A 14298-nucleotide genomic window follows, 5' to 3' on the forward strand; every position below is an offset into this window, starting at 1 on the left:
TCTTAATCAAATGAACAAAAGGGCGAATATAAAAAGACCCTACTCCCACTCTAAGCCTAGGAAATCAAATGATTTTGCTTTATTTTCAAACACAAATGTAAAGTTTACATGAAAAATGAAATTTTTGTGATATTGGAATAGAATTTTTGCTTCATGCAGATTTCTTGCTTAAAAAATAAAAATTCTTGTACATACGCATAGATGTCTATATACAGTAAAAGCCTAACTATCTGGCATTCAACTAACTAGAATATTTTCAAATTTTTTGTAATGAAAAATTAAGCAAATGACAGACTCGTAGAGCTATCGCAAAGCATGTGCAGGACTACTACTCGGAACCCCCTTGTAATGTTTAAAATATGAATGCACTTACATCTGTCATTAGCTCCCTTATATCCATCATATAGTTTGAGAAATTTGTCCTACAAGCTGAATGCTCCTCATAGAAAAAGAAATTGGAGCATTTTAAACAACTATACCAAAACCTGTACTGTTGTTTAAAATTCAGAAAACATTGCCAAAAATTGTGAAGAATGTAATAAAAAGATTGCTTAAAATGAAAATATTTACATTGACTATTTAATGGGATTTCTTGAAATGGCAATACTAGGGCTTGAACAGTTGAATTTTGTAGCTAAAGTTATGTAAAAAATTGTGTTTCTCTGTAAAATTAAAGAGAAGGTATTTATACATAAAATGAAAGCCTTTAAAAAACTTGTGTCAAAAAAATTTTAAGGAAACATTGCAAATGTTTTTTTTTTTTTTTTTTTTTTTTTTTCTCTCTGTAAATGTTGATTTCATTATTTCAAAAACATTTTTAATTTTTTAATTTCTATGTGTAAACTTACCTGATTCAAATTGATGATCTAACAATTTGGAATCATTGAAATCTCAATAGTTCTATTTCTCAGACTTTATAGTGTATTTTGAAAGTTACAGGATCTTGGCATTGAGAAAATTTGCATTAACAGGTACTTTATCCCGTATTTTAAAAGTTAAGGATCTTGACATCAAGAAAAATTTGCATTAACGGGTATGATAAGGAACTTTATTTGAAAATGGATAAACAGTGGCAATGCAATAGTAAAAATAAGGATAGGCTATTTAAGTTTTTCTTAGGTTATATTTGTAAAATGTATCTCTTGATTATCCAACTAAATAAAGAGTTATCTCTTCCTTCAGACTTCTGCCAGATTGATTGGCACAAGTTAGGTGGGATCTCAGCCAGCTTTCATGGTCAGTAGGATTTCATATTCAGATAAGATGTTTTACTTTCTTATAAATACATCAGTTTTTATGCCTGAAATACACTTTTTTTCAATTCACATAATTTAAATATAGATAAGTTGATCAATAAAATGACTATTTTTATAATTTTAGACCAGAAATTACTTCATCCATTTATGTGGCTTTTCTACTGTAAATTAAATTTTTTGATATGCTCAACTATCCATAATTTTAACATATCCAACCTTCAGCATTTCCTAAGCTTTTTACATAATCACTCTGTTACTCTGTATATCTATATATGTGTGTGTGTATAATGAAAAAGATGTAGCAACATTGATGATATAGAATGTTGAATCCATAATGAAAGGCAAACTCGGCAGTCGAGGTGTATTAAAAATTCATCTTTACTTTCAGTTGACATTTGCAGCCATAATTCACTTAGAACTGTAATCATGCCTATTTGAGAGCATTTGCATTTTTGATGTTGTTGCGATAGGAAAAGAACAGCCACACGGCATCTTAGCAAGAACAGAGATCAAAGCAAAGTATGTGCAGTTATCCAATATGGCAGTCTATTAAGAGAAGGTTTCGGTGTAAGTTGCTTATTAAGAAAAAATTTCAGTTTTCAAAATTTTGAGTTCAAGTTCTGAATTAGCTACATGATCAACATTACACAAGTCATATAATATCAATTGATCGAGAAATGATGCAGGACAGAAAAGTTATTATTTTTGGAATAGAGAAGTGCTATCGCTAGTTTAAATTATAAGAGATTTATATATTTTTATCTTACATATATATATATAATTCATCAAGTGATCACCAAAATCCATTCCGACAAAATAAAGTCAAAATAACAAAGGGGCTTTTGAATATATAATGTGTACAATGATTAGCAATATGTGTACTGATAAAATCTGTGGAAGAAAAAGTAAAATGAACTAATCTTCACTAACAAAACCCAAAGTAGGTTAGACTTTTAAATTCCTAAGTTGTAATATACAGGGATTTGTATTATTTTCTTTTTTGTATTTATGAGAAAAACATTATGAACAAGAAGTAATACATTCAAGAATAGTCTCATTAGCAGTGGGATCAATTATTTGACAATACCAAAATTAAATTATCAGCATTTTGACCTAAGCACTCATTCTAAGATGAAAAATATTAAACATACATATAGACTGTATTTTAAATAGCTTGTAATCAAGGCATAAGAATGTGCACCTTCCCACTGTGCAATTAGTGAGAAGATGCACATTTTTAGAATATGTATTCATTCAAAATGCTGTTCACTTAAATTTTTATTGTAAATTAATTCATCCTATTGCTGATAAGACATTTATTATATTTTGTTCATTTATTAATAAAAACTTTAATGATGCATATTGCTGTACACTGAAGTTTAGGTACTGTCTGACATGGTTCAGGATTTGCTAGTGAATATATTCCCCTCCTCCCTTACATTTTTCATGTGTAGGTTTTATTGACACATTTATTATTGCATTTATACACATTGCATATCCAGAAGTCGATAATTTTTTTTAGTTTGTTTTTACTTAATTTTGTCAAATTAGGTTTAGGTAATCTCTATTGGTTCATTATTATTGTTATTATAGAGTAATTCTTTCTGATTGTTGCTCTTTAGGAAGTGATCTTTCAGTGTTTCCCATAATTTTTCTTTTTCTTTTTTTTCTTTTTTTTTTTTTTTTTATTAATGTGTAATATACAGTTCATTTTATCGATTTTCTTCCTAAGAATCAGTTTTGTAAAAGTACTAAATTATAAATTAATAAATTTACGCATAGCTGAACAATGATTATTGGGTACTTTTCCGTTTTGCTGGCACAAATCTTGCCAAGCAGACTTTGTTGGCGATAACATACAGTATACACATAAAAAGTGTTAACAAATGTTAGATCTGAGAATTTTTTATTCTGAAGGCATAAACATTTTAATATGTTTAAAATTTTGTAAAAAGACAATAAATAAAGACAATATATTTGTAAAAAGACATTAATTTAAGAATTTACTATGCTTTCATGGTTCAACATCCTGATTTGCCGGTTCATATCATGTGATCCCAAATGATCTCATCTCACATAAACTACACTACAAAAATCTAATTCTCTCAGTAATTATCTACATTAATTTCAAGTTAAATCTTAATTTGGAATACAAGTTTAAATGCAGGAATTATTTCAATTCGTACGAATAGCTTACTCACAAATTATGCAAAACCACAGTGCTTTACTTCGCTAGTGTGTTCTTATTAGAATTGATGAATTTAACCCTTGATTTTGCCTTTTCTTTATTTTCGCCTTCAGGTGAGCGGTTTGATTGCATCCTAATTGACTTAATTATCGTGAATGGTCTTAGGGCATAAAATTTAGCTATCTTGTAAAAATTCTATGTAATTGTATGCCAGTATTGAAAGAAAATCAATATGATAAGAAATGGTTGTGTGTTTTGAAAATGAGGCGTAAAAGGTTACACTCAAAGATATTCCGTTTGGCATCAGTTACCATTATTGGCGACTTTATCGTTTGTGCCGGCAAAACGGAAAAGTACTGATTATTATTATTATTAGCATTAGTGATGCTTTTTTTGTTTTGAGCCTCACTTTTTTATTCATATCACTTTTCAAATGTTTCATTTTCAAAAGTTTTCATTCTTATTAATTTTACTGGGCTGCTTGTCACTTAATGGCAAAAGTGGCATGGATGGAGATAAGATAAAAAAAATTTTAATGTTGCCACCAAATGTTATCTCTGTATATTATTTTTAAAGAAAACATGTATTGAATATAAAAAAATATATGGCAACATTTAACACTTTACAGGAAATTCTAAAGATTTAGATATAAAATATTTGTAACTTCGAGGTGTCAGTTTGTTGCTATTTGGCAAAGCATAAGATATTTAATTTTTCCTTAAAATTTAATCTTCCTGTTACTGATTAACAAACTAAATAGTTTAAAAGTAATAAATGCAGTTCTTTTTCTCTCTTATTAATTACGTACTGGATAAATGAAATGACACTAGCTGGAATTCTTAAAAGCATTTTATATATTTTTTTTCCTTTTTAGCCCAAAAGAGGTGTTAGCCCAGAAGTCTTGAAATGTCATTTTGCATCAAATCAAATCACTATAAATGGCGATATCACTTTTCAAACTGTTGCCACCAAACATTATTGCCCTGCATTATATTTAAAGAAATTAAATAATGAACAATCTGCTTGAATGTATGTTTGTTTCTTGCATTGTGAAAAAAACAAAGAAACCTAGAGACATCAAATTTTGAATAATGTAGTTCTCTACCCGAATATAGGCACTTGGAAGCCCGAATTTTGAATTTGCTTTATTATCTGTTTCATATTTTGCAATTGAATTTTTTATTAAGAAATTCAATGATTTCAATGTGAGCAGTGGCAATGCATTGTATGGGATGAAATATTTTTATCTTCAGCATGCTCAACTGTCTATCAGAAATTCTAAACATATGCTGTTTTTAAATATTTTTAACCCAAATGCTCTTGAAACGTATATGCATGTGTAAATGGGGGGGGGGAAATGAGTGTAATATAAAATCTGAAAGCTTTCAGATTTTTATTTTATCTTTTTTTATAATAATATTTTAGGCAGCTGGCTGTGCCAGTAGCTAGTTATTCGAAAAGTGAAACGCACAATAAAAGTGAGGATAAAAAGTGATAGCCCTAAAAATGTAGGGCCACACTTAATCTGTTTGGAGAATTCTTAAAATGTGCTATTTTTAAGTTCTGTGATTTTGCCATTGAATTTTATGTGGCATAAGTCTGAATAAAGTGAGTTAATAATAAAGGTAAAAACAGAAAAAAAATTTTGTCAGCAGGAGGGAGTTCAAGAGCAGATAGATAAACTACAAACTCAAGAAGAGCATAAAAAACCTTACCAAATTCTCTGGTGCAACATTAAAATCTGAATTCTTTCAGATTTTTTTCTTTTTTTTTGGGGGGGGGGATTATCGGACAATAAGCAAGATCATTTATCATATGGAATGTAAGACAATGCATATGAATGCACATTTCATTATTCTGTTAGTTTAGTCTTAAAATATTTCAAATTATATTACTCATTTAAGAATTTTTTATTGTTCTGTGTTTTTAAATGATTTGATTAATTATTCTCAATTTTGTATATTACAGATCATTCCAAATTCTAACACAAGTTATATCATTCTTTTAAAAGGACAACTTATGAGTGGAAAATCTTATATAGCTAAGTGTTTTCAACAATTTGGTGTGTTCTTAGTATGTTGCAATGATGTAATTCATTCAGTACTGAATGAAGATAAGGATTTGAAAGAGAAAATAACTAAACATTTTGATGATAAATTAACCAGGGATGATGGTTCTTTTGATTATGAAAAATTGACCCTTGAATGTCTAGAAAATAAGGTACTGATCTATGAAATATTTTGTTTATTGTACTTTAAAATTTGATTAAATCTTAAATGTATATGTATAATTAGCTAATATATTATCTACTACTGTGGACTTTGTATGTTTTGAACATTTCCAGTTTGCGAAAAAATTCAAAACTTTGTAAAGCAAATCCACTGTAGTATAAAAGCATTTTGCATAGTAAAACTGTCTTATTTAAATAACTATCTCATTTAAGTAACTGTCTCATTGAAATAAAAGGTATTTGAAAAGTTTAACTATCCAGCATTCAACTAACCTAAATATTTTTTAAATTTTAGTTCTTTTTACCTTAAATTAAGCAAATGACAGACTTATAAAGTCATTATGAAGCACATATAAGGCTTCAGTACAGAATCCTACTTGTAACATCTCAAATGTGACTGCAATTACATGGCTTTCATTTAGCTGTTGGTTACACCCCTCTCTAGCCATTGTTGTTCTCATATTATTCCAAGAATTCATTCATCCTTGGAACTGGGCACTCCTCGTAGGAGTCAGTGCAGCATAGGAACGTATAAGATATTCTAAAATTCATGACAGGCATTTAATCTTGTTTTTCATGATTTTCAAATTAATGAAGAGGATCATTTGTTTCAAACTTCCATCAGAATGATTGGTATAAATTTGGTGGGATCTTATCTGTATGTTATATTTGACAGGCTTTAATAATCAGTTAAAATGTTTTATTTTCATATGTATAATGCGTATCAAAATACTATATTGGCTTTTATGTTTGAAATTCATTGTTTTTTAAATGTTGCATAATATTAATTTAAGCTTGTTGATGACTGCTTCTGTAGTTTTAAAACAGAAATTTCTTCTTTTATTCATTTAGTTTTTCTGCTGTGAATTACTTTTTTATATGCTCAACTTTCCATAATTTTCACGTATCTGGCATTCAGCATTTTCTGAGCTTTTGCTGTCTTTATGTGTAAGCACAATCACCTTAGTAGAAGTTGACAATTTTTCAGAATGTGCCAAATCCTGGCAAACATGCGCATAACAATTTTTTAATTTCAACAAGTAATGTCACCATTTTTATATGCATTATTTTTGTGATATACCAAGTTCAAAGACTTTTATAAAACAAACTGTGATATTTTTTGCCTTAACTCAATTTTAAAATATGTGCTTAAAAAATTTACGTGCAGTGGAAGAAAGTGCAGTAAAATTTCTGTAGGAATACAGCAATTTGCCATCAAATCATTAAATAGAATGTTAAAGCAAATGCCATGAAATACCTACCAGAATAAAAGAAGCAAAAACTATGATGTCGTAATAAATAGAGAATCAAAATGTGTTACTGCTGAGGCAACTGAAGAGTAGTTCAAGAATGTATTCACCTCAGTAAATGGCTAATTTTGATGTTGATGTTTTGTTCTTTTCTTTAAACTTATGGCTGGAAGAACCCTAGCTTTCAAAGCCAACCAGTGTTATGTAGCTAAGCAAAGTAAAGAACATCTCACAATGTTACTTTGTGCAGATACTGATGCTATGGAAAAAATGGATGTCTGTGAAAGTCACAAAAGCCAAGGTTCTTCAAACATGTTAAAACTCTGTTGTTATAATATAAAGCAAATAAGAAACTACTATGGACATTTTTGCAGAATGGCTCAAGAAAATAAAACTATGAGGTGACTAAACTACAAAATTTTACTTTTTATGGTTCATTTGCACTATCCATTCTGAAATGACAGATTTATTGCAAAATTGTTTTCTTCCCAGCAAATTGCATTAGTGTACTACAACCTTTAGATCTGGGTGTAATTTTAAATTTGAAAATATTCTACAGCCAAAGGTTGATTCAAATAGCTCTTCAAAATATAACTACAGGAAATGCACGGGAAAATTGAAGTATTGAGACTATGAATATGATTTTACTTGTCTGAGATCAGGTAAAACCACAATTAATTCAAAATTTGATTCATTAAAGGGGATTTCTGAACCCAGAGTGAATTGAAAGTGCTTGCAATAAAAATGATAATAAAACTCTGATTATGCATGAAGAAGACTGAAAATGAGTGGGATTAGACACTGCAATTGAGGAATGCATGCACTGTTGATGCCCATGTAATGCTGCCATATGCACAGTTGAAGAACTGGTTGAAAACATTTAAGTATTGGGGATGTAGAAATAATCCCATCTTCATTTCAAAATGCTACTTACTGCATTGACACACTCAGAAATTTCTTTGGTTGTACTCAAGAGCTGAATTCAATTCATAGCGCTTTGCTTATTCATTATCAAAAGACACATCAGAGGATAATTAAAAGACTTTTCTTTAAAAATATGTTAAATTTAAAATATCGTTGAAAAAATATTACTTATTCAAGATAGTAATTCAAATAAAAGTATGACTCTTTTCTTTTCTTTTCTTTTTTTTTTTTTTTTTTTTCTTTTCAAATTTTACATAACTACGTACAGAAATTTGAATTCTTATGCTTTTAAACAGATTAGTTTGTATTAATATTTTTTAAAATATGTTAAATTTATTTATCAGCAATATTTTTTTAAATATTAATTATAAAAAATTGTTTAATTGCTTAAACTATTAATACAGAGTTACCACACTAACGGGAAAAGTCAGGGAATTTAAATATTTTAGTCAAAATCTGGAAAAGTCAAGAAATTTCATACGGCGATACCCCCAAAAAAACGAGTTTTGCGCTGATATTGGAAGCAATCACTTTCTTGGCGAATTATGTACTGTGTGAGTGTCATTCAGGCAGCTGGCATAGAGCCAGTTTTTGCAGCTCTAATTAGATTGTCTTTTAGAAAGACAAAGAAAGTTTCTAGCAACTTTGGTTTCCAGTAGCCTCGAGAATCAAAAGACCTGCATGGGCATGATCAGCGCATGTTGAACTAAAAAAAATATGTATTCTCGTAAAAAATAAAATTGGTTTAAACCTAGCGCATGGTACTAAGGAGGTTATTCTAACCTCCATATATGGTACACGGCATTTGACGACATTATGATGAGCAGTAAACGGGTCATTTTGGTGTTGGCGACAATTTTGAAAATCGTGCCAAGGCCGTAGTGTAGACTAGGATTTTACCACAAAATCTTTTAAACTCTTTTTTAATAAGTGCCTTAGTTGTCATTTTGCAGTAAAATTAAAAAAAAAGTAATCAGTCACCTAGGCTAACCATTTAATATAATCGCCAAAATATCATTGATTATTCTAATTCAATTTTTAAGTAATTATCTTTACTTTAATTTTATTCGTATCATTAAATTTTGCTTCTTTCCTCTGAATTAATTTATTATTAGTGAATAATACTTTCAAATTTCAGAAAATTTTCTCTGGCATAATCCTGATTCTAGCAGCATCACAAAATTTAATGCACATACTTTTTGCGTATGTATGCTGCTATATAAATATAAAATACCTGAATTTATTTTAAAATATCTTTAAATAGATTTCTTTCTTTCATTTAGCTGCAAAATGTCTGAAAAAAAAGACAATTTTTAATTCAGATTGGGCAGATTCTAATCTCAAACTTCAGTGGAGAAAACAACTCCTATTATAGTTATAATAGTAATTCTTTCGGGATTATATATATATAAGTCATATGTAATTGACAAATTTTTGTGTTGTCAAGTGGTTCCATAATTAATTTACCTGTTAGCACAATCAATGGGCATTATGCAAATAGACTGGAATTTTCTTAAAACACACCTGGAAAAGTCAGAGAATTTCATTCTCCTGATTGAGTGGCAACTCTGTTAATATTAATTATATTTTTAAAATATTAATTTTAAATTTGTTTGTACATAGTAAATATATTAAACAAATTAAAAGCATGACAATAAAAATGTGTAGAGCAGTAATATGTTAGTAGTATCAAAATTGGACAGCTAATATATATATATTTCACATCATAAATTTAAGTTTTATTTGTAAGTCTTTCTCATTTATACATCATTTTGTGAATGGTCCCTTGAATACGTATAAATGACACTCCACTGTATATATATATATGTATATGTGTGTGTGTGTATGTGTGTCTAATAAGCTCAATGGTGAGCTGTAAGAGGCTTATACAAGCCCTTTGTTCTTTTTATTTGCTTGTTTACTTTCTCCAAGAAAAATCTCTTCCCTTCCTAATCATATTTTGACTTATGTTAGGCTTTTTGCAACTGACAATTGATTTAATTTACTTAAAGTTCAATCAAATACATTGTAGATAACTTAACATTTAACCTTTTAACTGTCATGCCCGAAATAACCTCGGGCACAGCACTTGTATTCCAAAATGTCAAGCCCAAACATTACTCGGGCTAATTTTTTTTGAGTGCATCGTATTGTTATACCCGAATATATATCGTGAGAAGTTTATTTCAGTTTCAATTCAACAGATGGCAAAACTTTGCTGAAGGTTTCAAAGAATAGAAGTTAAAGTTAAAAATGTGCAGTTTTCTTTTTTTTTTTCTTTTTTTTTTTTTTATTATTATTATTATTATTTTATTGCGAGGCAAACTTTTATTTTTGGAATAAAAAAAAAATTAACATATTATGCACCCAAATCATCAAAATAACTTGACAGTTAAAAGGTTAAGCAAATCTCGGAAAATGGCATCTATTTTTAATAAATATATTTTGGGTTAGCAAATTGTTTATTAAATGTTCTTCTGGTATTTTCCATTAACGTTTAATTTAATTTTCTTAAAATGAGACAATAGTATGGGAATTTAATCATAAATCTTTAAAAACTGTAAACTGTTTTGAAAATCAATTTACCTTGGAATCTCCTAGAACAACTGATGTTAAAGAAGAAAATAATGTGGGTTGTGTGTATCATATATTGTGCAGTATAATTAAATTTTCTTGTTATTTAATATTTTCTGTGCATTTTTTAAAATTTTATTAAAATTTTAAAGACTTTTTATTTTTAAAATATTTTTGTTTCATGTGCAGTTATATGCATTTCTAGTTTTTGTAAAATGTAAAACATTTAATTAGAATCTGATATTTGTTTTTATAAAATAAAATGCAAACCTTTTGCTAAACTTTTTATAGTTCATTGTTGAAAAAGCTATGTCCTTCCTGCCAAGAATCTTTTCAAATCGTTAAAATCTTTAAATGAGTGATTTCATGTTGTCTTAGTGAAAGTATTAAAAAATAGATGCTTCAATAAAAGTTTATTTTCTGATGCATAAACAGCAGTTAATATAACATATAAATGAAAGCTTTAGTGTGTTCAGATTATTTGAATTTTGAATGAAAAAAATTTAACATGTTGCTTCAGTAAGAGCATTACATTCTTAATCTCAGTTTAACTTTAGTTTTTGTATTTCATATATTAATTGTGAAATCATCATGGTGCATATAACTTAATAGTATATTGTGATACAGTAAGGTAACTATATTATAATACAGTAAAGTAAGATAACTATATTATACTTGTATACATATATTTATAACGTTAATTTATTAAAAGTTAAAGTTATGAATTTGAATGTAAATGCTAAGTGTTTATTTGTGTTATGTTTAGCTTTTATTTCTTTATTTTGACTTTGATGACTAATTACTTTTATTTTTAATAAGGATTATTATTAGCATTCTTCAAAGAAAAAGCATTTGTAATCAAAATAAATTATTTCCAAAATACTGTCTCCTGGGAAAACTCTTATCGTTTGAAAAGTACACTTGTATTTTAATTGGCATCTTGTTCATTTATATATCATTTTAGAAATATGACAATAACTTATAAAACCACAATACACCAAAGTATCTCTTTAAATGTATTATTGAGATAGAAATTATCCATTATTAGAGTAACAATTATGAAAAGCTTCCAAATGAGTTCATTTAGCCTAGCATATGAAGAAAACAATGCATGACTATTTTATAATAATAATGAATATTTTATAATAATGTATGCATATATTAATTATATAGTGAATATATTGTAATGTATGTTTTTAAAGAAATTTCACCATTTTCATCAAACAGCAAAATTACTCAAACTTACAGAAAAACTGAAACATTTCAAACGCATGCATCTTCAAGTGAGGATATTTTATAGTGAGGTTTCTTTACATTTCTCATTGGGTATAATGTTGGTAGCTTAGCAATGCAAAGATATATATATGTTACAATATATATATATATATATGAATTTTGTGTAACCATTTTATAATGAATGAATGATATCTGCTTCATTATTCAAATCGAAATAAGAAAATGTGTGAAATGTATTCTTTTTTGTGTGATGAATTGCTTTTTTATTTAACTTGAAATGTTTTTCCCAGGAAAAAAGAGAGTGGATTGCTCATACAATATCAAACAAAGTGAATTACATTATTGAACAAAAATTACAAGTTCATCTCAGAACAGGTTGACTATGCTTATAATTCACTCATTTTTTATGGTACTTTAATCGATGTTATAAAGCAAATTATATCTCCTAGTTCCATTTAAAAATAATTTAGATTCTAACTTTCAGGTAGGTGTATTGTTCTTCTGAAACAATCAACATTATTAGAACTAAAATTAAAAACTGCTGTTGATGAAATATGGACTACAATATTGCCTGTTCCTGAAGTAAGTTTGTTTCATAATTTCTATCTCCTCGCATTCATGTCCTTTGTTACTGACCACTTTTCCCTCTTATATAAACTGTTATATTAATTTTATTTTTGTACAGTAAATTTAATTAACCTCAATCCTGCTTATTATTTAAATGCTTAAACGTAATACCATATTTTTAGCATAGCATATTATTGAATTTGCACTATGTATTATTGAATTAATTTTAATGCATTATTGAATTTGATATTATACCTGACAATTTCTTATTGGACTGTGTTTCAACCCTATGTTTGTTAAAAATTTTGTGTGATCATTATTTTTGGTATTATTTCATCTGTTATTTCATATGTTTGGTATTATTTATAAATCAGTCATTCTCCTGGGAATACTGTTATCTTTTGAAAAGTACACTTGTATTTTAATTGCCATCTTGTTCTTTTATATATCATTTTAGAAATATAACAATACCTTATAAAACCACAATACAATACCAAAAAGTATTTTACAACTTTTAGTTGGCTGCATGCTGAACAGCATCTGGTAATAATCCATCCTGTCTATCCACTCAATGAATGTATATCATACTGCGAATGAAATTTGCTTCTTTTAGGTAAAAATAAATGCATATATTTAATTTTAAAAGACAATCCAAAGCCCAGCCCCCTTTCAAGTTTCAGATGTTATACTCTGTTATTAAATAAGTACTTTGTTGTACCGACCTTACTTTGATGCTACAGAGGGAATTTTAAGATTTTAGAAAATTAGAGGACTCGACCATCTTTTCCAGCAATTCTTTCCGTGCTTACAAGACACGCCAAAAGAGGGAAAATGACCCATGAAGTGCCTATTCTAAAGTAACAGAACTGTACTATTGGTAAAAGAATATAATTAATGTACGTAATTTCAATCATCTTCATTAACTTGAAATTAATTTTGCTGTAAAATTCCCGTTAAATTTTATGTACATTCTCCAGTTGACAACAAATCTGTGTATTCATGTTATGTAAAAGTCACTATCAGTTTGACTGGATCACTTTGTCAAAGCATCAATGTAGAAGAACTGTAATCCATTGAAGTTCATTCTTCATGCGATGAAGGATGTGACCTGTATTAAGCTTTTTTTTTTTTTTTTTTTTTTTTTTTTTTTTTTTTTTTAAGTGTACTTTTATTTAAATTATCAAACTCATTTGGAACAAACGACATAGAACTACAAATTAGTCCTAAAAGTGACATTTTTTAAAATATCCAAGGACATTTGGAGCATAAAGTATCACAAGTTAGCCATCAAAACCAATGTATTATTGGCACACACTAGACTGTCCAAACAAACTCTATTTTCTTTAGCACTGCAACTACTTTGTAGCTTCAGATGATGCTGGCTCATGTGTGCACTAACCATGTCGGAAGAGACATGCATCAACTTTCTGTCCAGTCTTGCTATGTTCACATGCAAGAACTTGCAATTTTCAAACGTGAATGAAAGTTTTATACAGACAAAAATTAATACCAGTAACTAACATAAGTAAATATAATTAAAAGTAATCAATCATATAAAATAATTATTAAACAGAAACTCAAAAATTTCTTGTTAAAATTCTAGCCTTTTTATATGTGTTATGGTTGCATAAAAATTAGTTTTCTGAAACATCAAACTTTTAAAATGAAAATGTGGTTCACACCTCAGTAACTAGAATAGTCTAACAAATTTTGTTGTTATTATTTTCTATAATTTTCATTATTTCTATTAATTAATTAATAAGTAGATATTAGAACTTGGGAAGTTAAATCACTGATTGTCTCAAAGTGGCCTTAGTAAGAAGGTAAATAAATATACAAACGTAATAATTTCAGGACTTCTATTGAATTAAAAACTTTATCAGGAATTATTCTTTGCTTTGAAAAATTGCCCATTCTATGAAACCACACCTAAAAATTGGCCTTAAACAAATGACATAGTTCATGCACTATTTGTTTATGGATTGGCCAGTATTTCTTCCTAGCATGAAAAGCAAATCTTGAGGTCTGAGATAAAAATACCTTTCATAGTAGTAATACCTAAAAGGTCATTGT

General features: G+C 28.2%; 1 protein-coding gene across 1 annotated transcript in view; it reads left to right on the forward strand.

Annotated features, from left to right (window-relative positions):
• Positions 1-14298, forward strand: part of Ppat-Dpck (Bifunctional Phosphopantetheine adenylyltransferase - Dephospho-CoA kinase) — a 29922-nt gene that overhangs the window by 10475 nt on the left and 5149 nt on the right. Inside the window, exons 4-6 of the mRNA XM_035353863.2 lie at positions 5413-5664; positions 11949-12033; positions 12143-12240. Of these exons, the coding sequence (XP_035209754.1) occupies positions 5413-5664; positions 11949-12033; positions 12143-12240 (435 nt within the window). The remainder of the gene's footprint in view (positions 1-5412; positions 5665-11948; positions 12034-12142; positions 12241-14298) is intronic.

Source organism: Stegodyphus dumicola, chromosome 3, assembly GCF_044657685.1.
Source record: "Stegodyphus dumicola isolate Sdum_Otavi_A_Nest chromosome 3, ASM4465768v1".
Lineage (NCBI taxonomy): Eukaryota > Metazoa > Arthropoda > Arachnida > Araneae > Eresidae > Stegodyphus > Stegodyphus dumicola.